This window comes from Odontomachus brunneus, unplaced genomic scaffold, assembly GCF_010583005.1.
Source record: "Odontomachus brunneus isolate Ranch 3 - 2012 unplaced genomic scaffold, Obru_v1 Obru_scaffold_039, whole genome shotgun sequence".
NCBI lineage: Eukaryota > Metazoa > Arthropoda > Insecta > Hymenoptera > Formicidae > Odontomachus > Odontomachus brunneus.
The window spans coordinates 536,483-556,896 of record NW_022639489.1 but is presented as its reverse complement, the minus strand read 5'-3'; the positions used below and the strand labels follow the sequence as shown (position 1 = coordinate 556,896).

The following is a 20,414-nucleotide window of genomic DNA, read 5'->3' as shown; positions in this document are numbered from 1 at the left end:
CCCCCCCCCCTCCTCTCTCTCTCTCTTTCTTTCTCTCTGTCTCTCTCTCTCTCTCTCTCTTTCTAGCCTTCTCTCTGTTGCGCGCGCCCCAAATCGCCTATTCCTTTCTACTCTCTTGGTCACAGGATGTTACTCCCCTCTGCCAAGCTGCTCGGCTATCTCCGATATTCTTAATCCCTCGCAATTATTTATCACTTACTTTTATTTTTCGTGCACCGCTTTGACGCATGTCGGCAAAAGGTGTGCTGCTTTCGTGTCCGAGACAATCGGGCAGCTCGAAGCACGTTGGCAATAGGGGTAATTTCACAAAACGCTTTGTTTATGTGTTTATCGCGAGAGAAACAGTGGAGACGCGGAATCGCAACGTGTTCCTTTCAGGAACATTTAAGTACTTATCTCTAAGTTTCATCAAAATCGGAGAAATATTGCAGCTAAAAAAGACAAGTCTGAAAGCAATCGAGTAAATTTAGGAGTGTGTCTCGAAAATGTGTATTAACATTCTCCATCGTGAGGACAAATCAATTTAAGTGACGTGTTATTAGTTAGAATGAAGTTTCCTAAGGCCGTGTGATGTACCATGTTGCGTAATAAAAGTTTTTATTCGTAAAATGAGACTGAAATCGAAATGAATGGAGTGCAAATGGAAAGCGAGTGGACTATGTCCGCGAATGAAGTTACATCAGCACAAAATGCTGCATGAGATGCACGTCAACTCGCTATGATAGATACGATATAATTTAGCCACACACACATACACATATACACACATATACACAGACTTATATGATAGAGACTGCGCATTCTCGTTGAAAAGTTATAATTAGTGTCAATAAAAGAGGGCAATCGAGAGTAAGATGCTCTTGTCTAATTGTCCAATTAGTGAACTGAAAAGTTTGCCAACAAGCCCTAGTTTCGTCTAACGTTTGATTCTTACAAAAACTCGACAAACGCTCGCCGAAAAATTTGCTCCGAGTACGAGCTCGTTTTGCTGCACAATGTAACAATATCAATTCGTCGAATAAATAGGCGAGCATATCGCGAGCACGAGAGCGGGATAACGGCGGAACTGTGCACACTTAATTTCACTTTACACCTCGCTATCTCGTTTGCCACTTCATCGTTAGCGTTTTCGTAACCGCGAGTGTAGCCGTTGCACGTGCATCGGATGCACACGTAATGTGCACTCCATCAGAACAGTTGCGGTTAAGTTGAGAGCAGCACTATCGCCGGAGGTGGACAAAAAACCGGGCAGGAGAGAGGAAGAAAGAGAAGTTACGAAACAGGTGATTATCACTGCGCCGCGCGAAAACACGGTCTCTGAATTATTCGGTCCTACATTGTTTGCTACACGGGCGCGCTCACGCGTGATAATGCAGCGCGGAAGAAACGCTCCCAACTAACAGAACTTGTCTTCGCTTTAATTTGTAGACAGTGATTTTGCTAAACTAACACTTTGCGCCCGCGAGACCGTGATATCCGTGGCTTGGCTCGTGTTAATGAAATTTACCGAGAGGAACGCCGGAGATAAAAATCCAGGCGGAGGGGGGTCCCGAAATTGCAAGATTGCGAGGGATATCCTGGGAATTAATAAAGGCACTCGCGCGGACAAAATTTACATTTGTCGTATATACTCTTCTTGCTCGCGAGATAAATTGTCTGCGAGAGGGTTTCGCGCATTCGCCGTTATTCTTTCCAAGGGGGAAAGGAGAGAAAGAAGGAACGTATAATCCGTAATCTTATCCTAATGAACGTCCAGTTGAATTTAGTCTTCTTTAGGGGCTACTCAACAATTACGTCACACTACGAGAAGGAGAGAGAGTGGGTCTGTTCTACGACGACGGCGGGAAAGGAGGAAAAAGCTATAAAACGTATTCTGTATCTAAATTTTTACATCTAAAAATATTATATTCGATAAAAATAATCTAATTTCGTTAATAATCGAACTATCAATGAATTGATAAATTTTGAAATTGAAATATTTTCTCAAAAATACATCTTTTGCTACCTAAAATTGTAGAATAAAGTGATTAATTTGATGTTATAATTTAAAATACGATTAAAAATACTATTTATATTTTAGAAAGAAATAGTAGTGCGGTCTAACAATTATCAGAATATGATTATAAGTTACTTCTTATTTTATATGAAAGGCGGAGGGGTAATATGTTACAAGATATTGAAAGAGAGCTTAGAATTTGTGAGAGATGGAATATAAATACTAAAAAATAAAAGTACTTAAATTTTTTATGACGTAATTGTTAAGTGGTTATAGGTTTGCAACATCGCGGATGTGCCATGAAAACGCAGTATTTCAATGGAATTTCTTTTATTGAGCATCATTGCTCGCCGCCACATTCAATTATGATATTAAACTTCTCGCTGACATGGATACGAAGCAATTTCGCGGGATTAAAGTTCCATACAAGTTCACAAACAGCGTTTCTGCCGTAAGACGCGGAAAATGAAAGGCTTTTCTGGAATGCTCCGCTGCGTTTATTCTCAATGCTGAATTATTTCTTTTGAGGCGCGCGCCTAGAATCGGATCTAAACTATCGCAAACAGAAATAATGATCCGCGGATGCATCGAATAAAGGGAGAAAATAAACTAACGCGCGCCCGTGCTTGACAACGGCAACGCCTGTTATCCAGAATTCCATGGAATTATCTGTAACATTACCGCAACTGAAAGCTCTCTACGACGACCTCTTAGCAGGCAGACGTGACAATGGATGAAGTATTACCACCGAGGCGAATATAAATTGCATGCGGCTGAGAATCCATCTGTCACGCGAGCGAACAAACGTAAACCGATACGGAGATGTAAGCGAAACGGAGGATCTGAATAAGTCCATCTTCAAAGGCTCGACGTATCAATTCTTCGTAGGACTCACTGAACGCACGAGGAAATGAGTGAGAAAGAAGACACTCTGTGGAGGGAGAAACAGCTCAATTATTCAGCTCCCTCTGTGACTTTTATAGCGAGAAATTACATAAGATTTTTAAGCGTCATCTTTCTTACGCGACGCATCTGTTGTCATTGTCCTCGCATGCATAGAAAAAAATCGTGTAACTGAATAGGAACCAGATGAGAATTTGATGAAATGGTATCTCTGTTATCGCAATCGAAAACATTTGTCTGAACATTCAGCTGTATTAAAACCTGGTTACAATGAATGATAACAATTGTCTGAGTGAAAACCTTCTACGGAAATCCTTCTGTTGTTACAACCAGGTTTTTCACTTGGTTCCTATTCTCCTAAAGCATCTAAATCTACATATGAGATTAAACCGTCGAGTGACATGTTTTGCAAGAATATAATCACAATTTAGCTGTAAGTCAGTGCGCTAAAAGAATCTCGGCTCTCGAATCTCAATAATATTCACACCAAGACCCAACGTGCATCGGCGATTGTACTTTCTCGTCGATAATCCCCCACCCACATTCACTGTTCTCCGTAGCAGACCGGTTCTATCTATCCGCATGTCTGTAGGGTAGTTTATTATTCATTAGGGTTGCATCCCCAACGCGGATAAACGGCGCATTGTTTATGCATTAGCCTGCACCCCTGCCTGCCCAACCTCTCGATTTGGCCATTGAGTTGATTCTGCCCTTTCTCACATTCCGGGCCATCGAACTTTTTCACCCAATTATTCCTCGCATGTCCAAAATTCGCGCTGAATCGCTAGTTACTCGGTTAGTCCCTCCGCCCATCCTCCTCCCGTTAGTCCCCTTTATAATTTTTATTCGCATTATGCCTATATTATTCGAAGTCGCAGAATTTTCAGATTACACCGGACGAAAAAGCTGCTCGGAAAAGTAGCGAGCACGCGGAGCGGCAATTCTTATAATCCTTCTTTAATCTTTAATCAGGGCTTCTAAGATGATTACAGCATTATGCGAGTAAATGATTTTGCGCTCTAAGAACTCCGCTGATAAGGTGAAATATGAAACATAAAATACAAGTTAAAGATTCGGAGTTCGCTAAGTCCGCTTTGCCAACTAAATCGCTAATACCGTTACAGATTACATCTAACATGCTTCGTAAGAGAAATCCCTCGTTAAACCGGCTCAGCCTCCTCCGATTTAGGAGCGGCGTGACGATAGACGGATAGGAAATGCGATCGCGCCTCTATCACAGTCTGAATCGAAGTCCCGATAGTTCGCATGGCACGATGATTAATGGCGGGAGTCTGTCGTAGACAATTGGAATATAAAATGCAGCGCGGAACGAAAGGAATCTAGGCGAGATGGTATGAATAAAATAACCATTAATTTTAACGGATTCATACATAGCCAATATGAAATTTGCAACAGGACACCTTCGTTCGCTGCAATTATATTGAAAAAGGTTATTAACGAGTGAACGTGTAAAGTGTCGCATAAACTTAGCACACGCAATGGCGCAACTACACTAATGAATAAGGTATTCAGAAATATAAGAATAAATTTTTTTCAAGACAATAATCTTCTCTCACGTTCGTCCTCATATGTTGGACAAACAAAGTAAAAAATTCCTCGTTGAGTTACTCGAAATATGTTTAGGCAAAATCTTTCGCCTACACATATGATTACTTATATACATAGTTAATTCAAATATGTAATAAATCTCAACATAATAATTACATATTTTAAATATGCAACTCATTGCAAACATGTAAAAAGTATGCATTTAACAGTGTAAAGTGTCACATATAAAACGTGTGGAAAACACAACGCGCGTACAAGTACGTAAAAAGTGATTAAACAATTTTGTACACATAAGTGTGTGAAAATTTCATACTTGGATTAATTGTATTGTCCGACATGCACATGAGAAAATAAGAATCGCATGAAATATACATTTTATGAGGATCGACAGATTTATTATTGAAATCTCTAAACTCTGTTTGTTATTAAATTTTGAAACCTATTTGTTAAACCGCCAAGTCCTTGGCATTGTATGTCACGGCTTGTTTTATATGTAGATTCCCTTTCAATTTACATATATAATGAATATGCATGCGTGTTTTTATCCGACAATTCGTATCAGTATTACCAGCATCGCGGGCAAAGTTCGAAATTATTCCACCGAATTATTACGTACTTTTGCATTATGATAACCCTATTGTTTTAAACTGTACGGTATCGTACATGCATGCGTGAGAACCGCGCATTCACGCGAACGTACATTTCCGGACTTTGAATTTGTCCATCGATTTTAATATCAGCTCTCCCCTCGAACGCGGCGCTCATCACGAGCGCATTTAAACAAACCTTCGTGCGGGACACTTTAATCCATTTTATAGTCGCTCGTGTTTGCCCAACATAAGTGTTTCGCTCACTTTCGCAAAAAGAAGTGACGTCTAACAAAGCTGGAAATAGTATCAAAGAATAGACGGCATTCTACCGAGCTTCATCTGACACAAAACACACCAATTCCGTTAATAGGTCAATCGAAAAATGCCTGTGGAAACGTTAAAAAGTGACATCAACGTTTAAAAAATTTCGGCTTTAAAGGGCAGCAGAGTCGTTATAGACTCTTACAGTTCTGATTTAGTTCGCCCATTGGGCTAGCAAGGTTTGCGGGCTTTTTTATGCCTTTTATACACATTGCTCGCGCTTACATTAAGAGTGCATGATCTCTTTACTTTAACATCATTCGCATAGGACAAATAACACTGTGGTTGCTGAGCTGGCACCGAGTTGCATTCTCAATTTCGTTATCGAGACGCAAGGTATACAAATATTACAGGCAGAATCGGAAATACGTTTCAACACGATAAATACGAAGTGCATGTACAAACTCTATATGCACTCCGTATTTATTTATAACTGGATGTAATTCGTATTTATTTGTAACTAGATTATGTCGGTATGCAATTTTGAAAAGCGTCTTACGTTGTTAATAAAATCAATGCGATTATCACGCCGATTTTCAATTCCGCTAAACCCTTCAATAGAGGAAAATTTGAAGCGTGCAGAAACCTTGCGTACAAATGTTAAAATTTTCATATGTTACTAATTTTTTACTGTTATTTCAATGTAAAATTAAGATATTACTGATATTCTATTATTTTCATGATGTTTTAATGTGTATGTTATGTTAATGTTATATTAATATCAACTTAATACCTTAACGTTTTTTGTATGACATTCAGAAATAGAATATTATTTTGAATTCTTTTAACACAATTATAAAAAAAAACATTTCTTGAAGTCACTTTAACATTAACAAGAAATGAAAAGTTAGTCTTTGAATTATTGTAAACTTTGACATATAGAATAATTAAATTTATTAAGAGAAAAAGTTTCTATTACGAATAAGTTAAAGTTAAGTTACGAATAAGCTAAGTTAAAGTAATTCATATCATATGTAGTATATATGTGTGTGTTAATATAACATTAACTTATGAACAGAACGTAAGTAGCTTTTTTACAAGCTATTGAATAACTAATAAAATTTCACGGTTTATTATAAAAAATTCTATTTTGCATAGTTTAATTCGCAAAAAAAAGATTAAAAAAACTAAAGCCGTAGATGGGTTTGCAAAATTCCACACGGAAAAAAAAAATTTGTCTAGTTAAATAATCAGACATGTTTGGTTAATCTACCAAAAATCTTGTTAACTTAAACAAAATTCGGGTTACTTCAATCGGAATTTCTGAATCGTTCATATTCGACCAGATATTTGGTTAATTCAACCAAATCTTTTTTTTCCGTGCACTTTACGTGTTAATGTTATACCACACACTTGAGGTAAGAAGAGAGCAGCACTGGGAAAAAATTTGTTTTTACGTGAACTCTAGGAAAAAAAGAGACCTGAGGTGTAAAATATATCTCATGCGTCCGTTGAAAGGTTAATTTCTCGACGTCGACAACGCGCGCACGGAAAGTAGTTACGAAAAGCTTCCGTTTCCGACGTGCATCGAATTTTTGATACTCGGGGGAATACGTGGCGCGCATACGCGCATGCATGCGTGATACGTTCGAGGCTGAGGTGCACGCGCGACGGAAGGTCGCGGATTTTCCTCAGTCGATCTCGATCTTCAAACGACACAACGGCTTTTTGCACCCGGCCGAGGCGCAATCTCGGCTGCGAAACATGCTCTTGGCAAAACAATAGTTTCGACCGGTAATCCCGGACTGTGTTTTAATCTGAAAGAACCCCAGGTACGCCGCTGATTGCATTGCATAGTAATCTTAGTTTTTATCGTGTCTCGAGATTGGTGGAGGTGCCGGCCGGGGCTGTACAACACCCCGCGTTGGATATCGGGGTCAGACTGGTGCAAGCTGCATTATACACGCCATCGCGTATAATCTCGAGAAGAGTAAGAGCGCGGATCGGGCTTGTGAGAGAATAAAAAGAAGAAAAGGGAAGGTACTGTCCGCGCGCGATACGCAGCATCATCAATCGCCTGAAATGTCGATCGCACGCGACATAAACTGCGATTACTATGCTTATCGAGATTCCTTATTCATACACTCGTTTATTGTGCAAGTTTCAATGTATGAATGAATATCAGCGTGATACTCCACGTGGATGCTCCATTTATCTACGTGTACCTACCAAATGTGATTTTTGCGAGAAAAATTTCGCCGGCCACGATATCCGCTCCTAACCGAACAAAACTGACTTTGCACAGATTTCTCTTTTTGACAAAAACAACGGAGAGATATTTTAGGTCAGAACGTTAATTGTGATTTACCCTGTACATATGATATATAACAATTTAAATACTACAAAAAAAATATCGTTTGTGCGCGAGCAATAACAGAAGCTATAAAATCACGCTATTATCAATAATGTTCTTTGTGAATCTATTGACTCTATCGACAACATGCGTGGCTATTATAAAAAGTCTAACTTTTTATTACTATATTTCTTCATATTTAATCTTAAACTGTGAGAGAGTTTCGCCGAGAATGATTGTCCCCGAATAAATAACACCACTTAGCCATACTCCTTTCCATTATCGATTTTGCAACATCGTGATGATCATGTGTCTATCTAGGGCGAAACTTGATACGTATCGTAAAACAACGCATCTCGACGCTCACGACACTACAACAGCCGCTACATCTGCGCCAATCTGGCGGCTTGTATCTATCTACGGGATCTCGTCGCGGCTTCCTTCAATCTTCGTGGCAATATCTAGAGCCTCACTCTTCGTGCATAGCGGTTAGTGAACTGCGGGTACTGCGTTTAACGCCTCCCACCCTCTCTTCACCGACAATAATTAATTACTCCGAGAGACCTTTTAAGTCGTTGGCCGCGACGCAACGCAATTATCACGAGCAGTCTCATAATGACGCGAAATTTATGCATTATGACAAACTTAGCGCACCGTGGCACCATTAAATCACGCATAATGCTCCAAGCTTTTCTTCGAAGCCCCGATAGGGACTAACGCGAAAGTTACGTCGTAATGCGGGGATCGATACGATATTTCGCCATTTCCGATATTACCGTCGCTTTTTGCTCAATGGAAGATGGACACGTTCCCTGTTTTTGCAAGTTAAAGTATTTAATATGGCCCACACTTCGCCGAGTCTCTCAGAAATCTCGTCTGAAAAATTGCAAACTTTCCGAATCATGTCAGAAACAAAAGTGTAACATATGTGTGTCTACGTGAGAGAGAAACTGGAACATTCTATATTTATCTTATATCTCGAGGAGATCGGCGCAATTCTGCAATATCGACAAGATAACATTAAATCCTCATCAGAGTTGGGACCCGGCGCTGAACACTTCGGGACGAGAACTGGGCCAGTTTCTTCTCGGAAATGACGTCGTGGGGAAACGACAAATAACAATGAATCGATCGTCTCGTCGAATCCTCGTATGAGAAAGGAACGCTGCGACACTCGAAGACATAACCTTCACAAAAAACCTCCCTTACTATATAGCTGTTGTCTTCCTAAAAATATATTTATTTTACTAAAAAAATACTGTCATGTTCACTTTCTTTTTCGAATAAAAATTTGTCCTACATAGAGCCTCTTAATATTCCGCCATTTTCGATTAAATAAGAAACTACACTAATCAGAAGGAAGTCGGCAATATCCAGACTCTAGTCACGTGTCCTTAGTAGATAGAATCTAGCCACTTGCCCCTCAAGATGGCGCATTTATACGGATTATAATAAATTTTGGTGTTTGAAATTCTCTTATCATCACAAACGTTATAGTAAGGTATATAATAAACAGCAACTTACTAAAATCATAAAATCAAAGCATTAGATCTTTTCATAAAAGAGTCCGTAGAGTGAAGTCCGTAAGTGAATTGCTTTATAAGCTCCCAATGTAATGATAACGCAATGTAATGAACCACTGTGATTGATTTCGCCAATTTAAGGTATTTAAATCAATGAGAAAAGATCGGAAGAGTGGCCAGACTTTACCTTCTAGGGACGTCAGTCACATCGGAATCAACACGGATACATCGCCGTCGGGAATAAAGCGTGCGAATACCCGCGACAATCACTCAATCGGATTACGCACGATTTGTGTTCGCAAATTCAAGCGTACGCACGCAATGGAAATCACGGGCTATAAGTGCTCGAAACATTTATCAGCCTACGCGCATGGACGTACCGTTAAAAAGCGCTACGGTGAACAAGGTTGCATATAGGAAAAGGAAGGAGGAGGGAGAGGCGGGGAACGGAGATTGCTGTATAAAATGTTCGACGCACATAAAAGCGCGGTTTTAAATGAAATACACACTCGAACGAAAACGCGGCGAGTTTCCAATGCGGAATTAATGGTCTCATAAGTAACGAATGAAAATTGCGCTTAAAAGCGCACTGATTCGCGCGCTTCGGGAGTTATCTGAGGGGAAAAAAAGCACGTATCGCAGATTCGACGGCCGAATTAAATTCCGCGAGAGTCATCCGTGAATCGATTGCTCTTAGCTCAGTTTCATGACCGTGCAAAATTGCACGAAAAGTTAAATCGTCTATACCACGCATTTCGAAATACCGATTAATTGCATACAATTAATGTGCAGCATTTCGCATAAATTATTTTAAGCTGTATAATTAAAGTAATAAATTCGAAATAATTGGGAAGGCCGTCTAGGTTGCGTGGAACAGGAGGAAAGCTGCATTCTCGTTACATATTAATTAGAGCAGTAGTAATGACAAATTTAATCTATGAAACGATTTTGGAGGGGACTTAAATTAAAAAAAAAAAAAGAAACATCTCCCTTCAGCTGTTACATTTCACTTTAGTTGTTGCATTTTGATTATATACATGTCGATGCCGATACACTAGAATATTAATCACGTTTAATTTACGCGCATCTAATTAAGCGGATGTATATACAGGATGTCTGACGACAACATATGAAAATTTCGTGTAGATTAGGTGGAATTGAACAAAAATTCCTCTACCAGTTTACAAATGACCACGTAAAATTTTAAGTTATTCATTAAAAAAGATTACGTGCGATACGGTGGATGAATTGTATTCCACATAACACAACGTCTGAAATGAGGACTAAAAGATATCCTGAAGACGTCTTTCAGACGTCAGAATATAAGATGTCTTTAAGACATCTTATGTCCCGATTTTAGATGTTGTTTGGGATATTAGGTCTAACTAAACAAAAAAGTCCTTTACCGTTCTGCAAATAATTGTGTGAATTTTTAGTTATTAATTAGAAAATATTTGGCAAACGCGATCGCGTACAATCATTCGTCAATTTTTTTTTAATTAATAACTAAAAATTTACGTAGCTATTTGCAAAATAGTAGAGGATTTTTTTGTTTTGATTGACCTAATGTACAAGCATATGATAGGCAGACGTCACCATCATAACTGTATAATTAGCTGTACAGCTAATGGTCAAATGGGTCGAAAAATGGATCGTATTTATAGCGCAGCGAAATGTGTTAATTATTCAGCCTGTTTCTCAGGCTGGACATTGTAATTTGCTTTCTCGCGCCGTGTCAACCGGAAAAGTAATACAGCATGTCAATGAGAAAAATCACAGCAACGGAATGATCCTATCCGTCCGTCGCTGGGACGATGCATACGCATTACTCGTCATTCATTTCAACGGGCTTATTCCGCTCGCCGTCTGATTCTATTCGCTGCTTTCGCGAATATTTCATTACCGCTATTTCTCAACTCTCAAAGTTACGAGAAGCTGGGACAGTCGTTAATTACGTGAAACGCCACTATGGCCTGCTTTCGTTTGCATGATAATTCCCTTCTGCTATAATCATTGGAAATGGAACGGAACTGATGAGAACGCCTCCGTAGTAGCTTCATATTTTCGTAAAAATATGACAAGAGTTCATAAAGTTCTGTACATTGTGTTTTCGTAAGTTCTCTTAAGTTAATAATATATTCCCGATTCCGAGTTCAACGAAGATTTCTTAATTTTTCATTTTCCTCGTAAGAGATAGAAGTACCAATACCTGTACATGTATTTAATCTTGGTCTTATTGTCTCGATTTTTAACCTTTAATACCCTTAATAACCTTAATAACCTATAAAAAACAACTTAATAACCTAATAAATAATAAAAATTTGGCAATTCTGCTTGTCATCATCATTTAAAAAAATGATTTATTTCACTTAAACACATAAAAATTTATTTCCTTAAATTTTTTAAATCTGCCAAATATAAAGAATTAAGTACCAAACATTGGTATTTTTACTTTATCTTATTCTTTTTAGGCAAAAGACAATATTTCAAAAATATGCAACATTAATCAATACATAAATTTATTTACAATATCAGCATTCTCGATATAATATTAAAACGAAGTAGTTCAATGTGTATGTGAAAATTTGGAAATTTGCAAGATATGGCACAATATACAAAACTTTAAAAATATACTATTGCAATCACAAATATGCTTACCAATTCAACACGACATCGAACACGCAAACTTTTATCGAGAGAAGAAAATGCGTGTAACACTGCGTGATTAAATTCATTAGTAATCATGTGCATAGCGACGAAATCTAACGTTGCTAGAATGGCTCAATGAAAAAAATTTAATTTCCAATACAATACCGTGTGTACCGAGTTTTATAACGGCGTTATTTTCAACGTGGTAATGCTTCGTACAGTATCTCATTAGAAACGTTAGCGACACTAATGAAGGGATAAATGTGCGTGCTCATTGAATCAGGGTGCAGCAAAAAGTTGATGATATCCCGGATCACGTCGCGGGGATATATTTGCGGGTCGCGATAAGTGAACATGGCTTAACGATGGTAATCAGAAAGCATTGTGAGAAAAGTTACTCACCGGTGCTCTTCACGGTGGGAGACGCCGACGGTTGCGCGCACAAAGCTTGCGTGCCCCATAGGAGCGCCAGGGTGACGCGAAAAAACTTCATACCGGTCATCGTGAGTAGCTATTCCATGGAAATCCTGAAATGCACAGAATACCAAATTTCTTTACTTCCTACTACGGTAACGCCACGCAAATTAATATCTCTCATCGTGATTTTTACACGGAGAGAACTTTAAAGTGAAAAAAATTAAAAAATAGAATTTCATAGCCGAGAGGAATAAACCGACATTTTGCAGTCTTATATACTACTTGTATTCCAAGAACTAAAATGTGCTATTAAAAAAATTAGTTGTTTCTAGTGAAACTTACTATGTTTCTTAGCAAGATAGATCTTTACTAGGATGCGTTCCAAAATTCAACTTTAGTTACCATCTTCTATAGTGTACGTAACATAAATTACTAACTAACAGAACCATGGTAACTAAAGTTAAATTTTGGAACGCACTCCTGACAATCTATTTCTGCGCTATCAGAAACATAATAAAATTAAAAAGGATCTGTATAAAAAAATATAATCATTTATTCGTGTAGCAATGAAACAATGTCGTTTTAACGTAAAATGCTTTCACATGTTTTATTGTTATTTTGTTTCTTCGATATATCTGCATCTTTCTTTTTGATACTATTATTTCGGTCTCTAAAATACCAAGATAGATAGATAACCCAAAGCTTGTTCATCCCTAGTTCTACGTCTACACACAATCTAGCGGAGATGGATCGACTTCGTCGCAATGTTTCACACCGAATGGTAACCATCGTTGTATCGCGTCGCTTCCCCATTTTCCCACGCGATACTGCCTCGGGAATGAGGAGAAAAAAGGGTGAACCAACAACAGCGTCGACTCACCGCGAAATGAGATTCTGATACCGCGATTCGATAGTCGCAGATCGTGTTACGAGCGCGAATGTGTCGCGACATAATATTAAATATAGCAAATAAAAAATATATATATAGTTTAATTTGGGATTCTATAACGAGTGCAGGCGTATGGATCTTTCTTAGTTTCAAGAAGTTTGATCATTTTCATCACAGCTATACAATCATATGTGAGCTGAACATATGCTAAGTAAATAATGCTAAGTTGCATTATTAAATGTTATAATAACTCTAACATTTTATAACGTCTTATATAATGTTATAACTGAAAACTAAAAAAGAAGTTATGTAACATAAAACGGGAAATATTAAATCTTATGTTTGTGTTCTATAATTTTATATTAAATAATAAAATATTATGACTATTTTTTCTCTCTAACTAATAATACTGATGATATAAAAAACTTCACATTTATAAATTCCAATACAAAATTCTTAAATTTACCAACAAAAAGATTATTACATTTAAGAACTTTTTTAACACAGTAATTCTGTTGAAACTTTTATACGCACTCTTTTCTAGAGACCTAGAAAGGTTTAAGCTATAAAATAGCAGCGTAATAAAATTGAAATCTGCAAATAGATTTGCATTATTTTGAAATTTTCCCTGACTCTTCACAAAAGTTGGTGAATGATCAAATATTCATTCGAGATTCACAGACCCAATATGGTACGCGAAAGGTTAAGATGAAGGTTTCAAGAACTTGTGGATTACGGCACGTAACAGTTGTCGCTGCGGGGATGTAATAAGAGTGTGACGGACGGTAAACGAAATCGGAAGCGATATGGAGGCTGATTTATCGGAAATTAATATGCTACGAGACTGGCAAGAAATATTTGGCGTCATTTACAGCCGCGCGGAGGACGAGGATAGGAAAAGAATTTAAAATAGATTTGCACGGGCAAAAAAATACTCTTCGTGATGATCGTCGTCGTTGTCGTCGTCGTCGTCGTCGTCGTCTGTTCTCCTCCGGGACTTATCGCGGCTAAGATAACGACGAGCCCGGGAGAGCCGTGCAGGCGACTAAGGCACATTGATGATCGGCCGTTAAGAGGATGGAAGAAGAAGCTCGCGACTCGTGGCTAGATGGATCCTCGCCGGCGAGGGTAGGAGAGATGGAGCATTGTATATCCCGCCAACCACCGGCACACAAGCGTCGTACCATCGAGTCGCCTCGAGATCTGCCGCGAGAGCTGATTCACAGAATAGATCGTAGATAAGTAGTGATCTTGCCTCTCTCTCTCGGTCCAGAGACGCCGGCTCGATCTGACTTAAAACGACGCAAGTCGAACGGTGTGATTTGGAGTGTAAACTCATGCCGGGAAAATGTGAATTCGCACGTTGATATGCCGCAGAAAACGAGCCAAACGATTGCGCCGAGGACACACGGCTTCTCGATAGTCTTAACAACTGCTTCAACCACTTCTAAATGAAATGGGAAAAATATGATGAGAAATCGAATGATAACGCCCGGCTAGTTAGCGCAACATGTTATCTCTCTCTCTCTCGCTTTGCTCGCGTGCTATTTAATTAACCACTTCACTATTATGCAGTCATCCACCATATTTTTTTCTCTCATTTCCGCTTTTGTTAAACGTGTAGCTTTTATGTCCATACACTACATCCAAGGTAATGCTTTCTACCGTGTACATGCTGCTATCTTCTTTGCGCTCAAACTTAGCACTAATGACAATATAACGCAATCTGCGATAAAATTTCAGCAGCCCCGCGCTTCTATACTTTTACTTATGCTTTAATCGCGCGTCTCAAACTCCTAGCATCCTTCTCTATGCTGTAGAATTACTACCACTTTAAAGGGGCATAGTACCCCAGGGTGTTATTAAACTTCACTCCATTCCACTATCTCTTTCTTATCGTGCACGCAATTTAACATTAACAGATTCACGACTAGCAGGTGCGCGACACACACGTGCCCGCACACGCTCGGTTGTTACAAACGCGTTACATGAATGAAATTTTAACCTGCTTAATAAATTCTACAACGCGTTATCCTTTAATTTGCGGGATCACTGATAGGCAATATCACGTGAAGTACGCACGCGCGCATAGCCGTCCCGCTTTAGACGAAATCAAATGCTAATTCATGAAAAGTGCGTATTAACGGCGCGCAGTTATATGTGCGGTTAAGCAGGTTATACGTTCGCTGATAGATTATTCATACGAGATATCCTCGCTATTAACGGAATGATTTATCACTCGAACGAGATATTGCATTCAAATTTCATTACCTTAATAGGAACTAAACCCTTAATGGCCACATATGCCGCGATATTCCTATAGGGGTCGATAAATAACTACCACCGCAGTCCCGTTCCTTCCCTCCACAACCCCCCTTCCCACAATCATCTCCCACACCTCACCGCGTTCTCGCTATAAATCGCGAATCGTCTAAATCTACCGGCCGCTCGACCGGTATCAGGAACTCATTCCGCAGAGAGACGATTTCCACTCTTTCGGCGAGCAAAGCCCGAGGAAAAAATGACGCAGACGAAGCACCGGTGAACTTTGTAAAATACGAGTGCAACTGGCAACGCGATGCACTTCGTGCATCGCTGTGGGCACCTGCATTCGTGACGGATCTACTCGACGAGCGATCCGCCACGGAGTTTCACACACGGCCGACGAACGCGTGTCGGCGATTTATCGCGTTCATATATGTGCCGTCTATCGCTGTGCGCGCGCCGTCGTAGGAAAGCATACACCTGCAGTAAATGGAGGGAGTGCGCGGAATAACCTCCGAGCGCTACCAACTCGCCATCGAGACGAATGTGACGAAACCCCGGTCGCGTATCGGAGATCTTTCTGGCGTATTAGTTCTGCGCTGTTGATTGTGTTTGCCGTCGTTGTCCGTCTAGAATACGAATCAGCCGTTGTTAAGGAGGAATTATTTGCCGCCGTAAATAATAAGCCAGACGGCTGGATGTGTGTTATAACGGAGCGAACGCTTGGTCAATTTATGGCCGTCGAACATCGGTCCAGAATTTGTCATCTGTGCTATCACCGCAAGTAATTGGATGCACACTCACGCAACGTAACTCATCACTTTTAGGAACGATGTTTTTTCGCTGGGATACCAACAGCGTGATTTACTCGAGGAAGACAAATGCCATCACTGTCAAGTACTTTTCCACTCTAGTACCTTGGACTGGACCACAATATAAATCTTTATATATTCATATAAAAATCGCAGCATATGACAAAAGTTATAAACCTCAGGGGCTTGTAAAATTCACTCTTGTGCCACAAACGGAAGATTGTGTACAAAACGGGCAATATGTGACTTTCTTTTTTAATTCCCACGAATCAAAATTTTAATCGTTGATTTTTAATCCAACCTGCGAAATTAACCCGGGAATGGGCGCATTAATGGAACTAACATTAGTGGGTGCGTATCGGTCGTTTCGACCGAAATATGTTTAAGCACATATATGTGTAATAATTAATAAATTACCAATTATTAAAAGAAACATAATAATTGAAGAAAATAATTTTATTATATCACTATTTCTTCTTTTTCCCATCTTTTTTTCTCTTTACCATTTCTATATCTAATATGTTTAGGAAACATATTAAACTCATTGTACATATGTGAATATATTAAAAATAAAATCATAATATTTTTATTTTAACTGCATTAGTAAAAAATATTATTTTAGTTTAATAAAATAAAATAAGAATTTCTTACTTCTCTCGTTTTACTTTGATTAACTTAAATATTGATTTAATAAACTTAAACATTTATTTCATAAATTTAGAAATAAAGAATAAATTTTCTTGATTCAATGGCAATATTAAAACTATCACATTATATATTGTTTCAATAATTCAAGTATTAGTTTTAATAATATCGCTTGAATCAAGAATATATACTCCAATTACGCTGTTGAAAATTTTATTGATTCAACAAAAAAGAGAGAATCGTCCGTCCAACTACGATGTCGGAAAGACAATAGACGTTCGGCGGCGCATCGAGCGACGCTGACGCGACAGAGATAAAAGACTAACGTTAGTAGGTGCGCTATGGTTTTTTAGATCGACTGCTAAAAACGTATCAAATTTCACATAGAAATAAGCGCGTCTATGCCGTCTTCTTCTCCATGTTATACGAGAAAACATCAAAGAAAATTTACGTAAAAGCGAAAATACGATAATGTCAATATATTAGATTATATAAGCAGAAGATGAAAAAGTACGGGGAAATGACCGATACGCGCCCACTCCGGTATTAATAAATCATGTAGAGAAATAAACGTCCCCCTAACAGAAGCGAGACGATCTCAGCTTCCGAATTGCAATTTCCTGCATGTCACTATAATGTTTCTACGCGGAGATATTAAGGGGATTCTGAAGTCATTGACGAACACGAACAATGTCGATAACGCAGAGACGATCGTTACTAACACAATCATATATTAAACAATATTCTTATTTATTCTTGCACGTACTTTCATTGCGTTCATTTGTATTTCTGTACAATCAGTACAATGTAAGCTTCGCAGAAAAATGTCAGTATTTTGTCGATAAAATTTTCAGCTTTAGCATCTCTTTAACGTGCGGCGAATCCTGACTACAAAAATTGCTTCTGCTCAACGTGCCACGTCGAAGCGAGGTGCGAAATCCACAGTGTGAATTTGCTAAGAGCGCACCACACCGATCGCCGACAAAGGACGCACATGGAACGCCGCTCGCTGCTCGCTCCACTCTACACATCGCTCGTCCCACTCCACACATCGCTCATCGCACGTTAAACATTATTATGCCTTATAACCCTAAAACCAGGGGCGAATGATGACTTTTCGCCTGATACTATTACAGGGATCTTTTACTCGGACAGAAAATCAGGATGAATGACGAGAAATCAATAGCCTTTTTAGTATAAAAAAAAAGATAAGATTTCATAAGAATTCTTAAGAAATAATTGGAAGAAATAATAAAATAGTAATTTTGAGCAAAAAGTTTTTATACAAATTTTAAGAAAAATGTTTTAAACGTATCGCGTTACTACTGACTTAACGCTAGGATCATGTTTACGATACATACTAATGGAGTTGATTATAAAATCTTACTTGGAAAAATACGAAGCGTGGAGAAGAATATATAATAATTATAAAATTATAAAAACAAAATATTATGAAATCATGAGATAAATGTTGTATTTTCCATCATTTTATTTTATCCCCCCTCTCTCTCTCTCTCTCTCTCTCTCTCTCTCTCTCTTTCTCTCTTTCTCTCTCTCTCTCTCTTTCTCTCTCTTTCTCTCTTGTACTTTTCATTATATTTCTTACTACTTTTCCCTTAATACCTCGATTATAACGAACGTTAGATTAAGGAAAGTAGAAGTCGATCGGCGATGAAAGATCTGTGAGTAATGGATATAGCCAAACTTCATTTATGTACCGGCTTCGAGGAAAATCGTCGAGCAATAAAGTCGACCTGGAACTATAAATCAGCAAGATGGGCAAAAAATTAAGCGGTAAAGTACTTTCACTTTACTAGAAGGGAGAGCGCTTCTGAACAGAGAAATTTGCATTTCCTCCCTACTTACCTCGCAAGAGCGGAAACATTTTAACGTTGCCTGCAGGATGAAGAATATTTTCTCATTAAGAAGTCACCGAATTACATTATGTTGATGCATAAGTAATGGCTGCTTTTCAATCAAGCTGTATAACATACTAATCTTGTAAAACATCTTGTTACATATAATTATGTAATTAAATACTTATGGTACATTAATTAAAGAATTTGTGCAAGGTCAAATTGTATGCATTTGAGTTAAAACATAAAAAACCGTGGATATTTTTCATTATAAATTTTAAATATCATTAATTTTTTCCGGCACATATAATCTCCAAGATTTGGCATAACATTGCGGGTCGTATCGCGGAATATAGTGATTCTGATTTTTGGCATTCATGCGTGGAAATAATAATGCAGCACATATACTGAATCTCGGGCAGCATTTAACACAATCTTTGTGTTCAAGTTTATTAAATCCGACCGAAAGTTCTGGGCAACGTTTAACGGTGCCAACAGGAGACAGGTCGGCCCGACTTTTGCCAAGTACTATGTTATCAGTTTATACCGAGAAAAAGTTTCTACCAGTACTAAAAGTCCAGAAACTTTATCGGTATCTTAAAGAACAACTTCTTTTGTTTCATATGGGTCGCTTATCAATCTTCATTTACAAGTTACTTGATCGATGGAAAGTGGCAGTGTACACGAAAGCGTAGTCCGACTAAATTCACTGCCCTTCTTACAAAAACAAATTAAACTTTAATATTCTCAGGCACACCGCAGACATACTGATCCGTTCTCTCTCTCTTTCTCTCTCCCTTCGCGACTGTAAAAATAAACATATAAGAATGAAAAGATAACGTGACCTTCGCTTTCCGTTCGCTTTCCCTAGCCAACAGATCAGAAGGAAATCGTGTAGTTATAGTTATCCCATATTGAGGTGTTAAAGTAAATTGCTCACTTGCTTGCAATTTTTCATTTCCCGATTATTTTCTTACTTCTTTGCCCTCCTCTTTTGTTCTGTCACACCATCGTGATACTTAATCGCTTAATTAATGCAAAACCGAAAACCGGATTAACACCCGACAGCTTCCAGTCTACATTCAATAACGCGTGCGAGTCTCGTGGTGTCGCTAAAAGCATTAAAATGCGCGACCAATTGCATTGACGGCGGCCGACAATTTCACGCGTCGCTCGCTCGCCTGGCTCGTCCTAAACAATATTCGCTCGCCCCTCTGTTTACTCCCGCACGGAATCACCCCGTGCCGGTCACTTTTTCGGCCTCTCGTCGTAAACGAGCCGTGCGAACGTAACGCACTTCGTACCGCGACACAATGACGGCGGGGAAGGGGGCTGCGGTCGACGTAGATGGTACACCGAGGAAAAAAAAGTGGTCGAGTTAATGAGGCTTTGTTTGAACGAATAAAATTCGTTTGAGCGAACGTTTAGTCAATTGAACGAATTATGTAGCCGCCGCGATGTGCCAGTCGACTCTACAGATCTGTTCTTTTTGGATGAACTGTCAGACCTGATGCACACTAGTAGTACAACAAATTAGAGTGAAACAAATATATTTTGTTTCATTCTAACTTACTGCACCAGTTCAGCTGAAAAGAACAGACCCAATGGTTTGGTCAGTAATCATATCAACGCAACTTATTGTTGCACTAACGCGTAATTTGTTCAACAGATGCAATATTTCTTTGG

At 38.7% G+C, this 20,414-nt stretch overlaps 1 protein-coding gene across 2 annotated transcripts in view; it reads right to left on the bottom strand.

Annotated features, from left to right (window-relative positions):
* LOC116844153 (basement membrane-specific heparan sulfate proteoglycan core protein-like) overlaps positions 1-20,414 on the bottom strand; it is a 280,015-nt gene that overhangs the window by 243,391 nt on the left and 16,210 nt on the right. For both annotated transcript variants that reach the window (XM_032815346.1, XM_032815347.1), the window contains exon 2: positions 12,247-12,371. In XM_032815346.1, coding sequence (XP_032671237.1) covers positions 12,247-12,346 — 100 coding nt within the window. In that variant the 5' untranslated portion in view covers positions 12,347-12,371. The remainder of the gene's footprint in view (positions 1-12,246; positions 12,372-20,414) is intronic.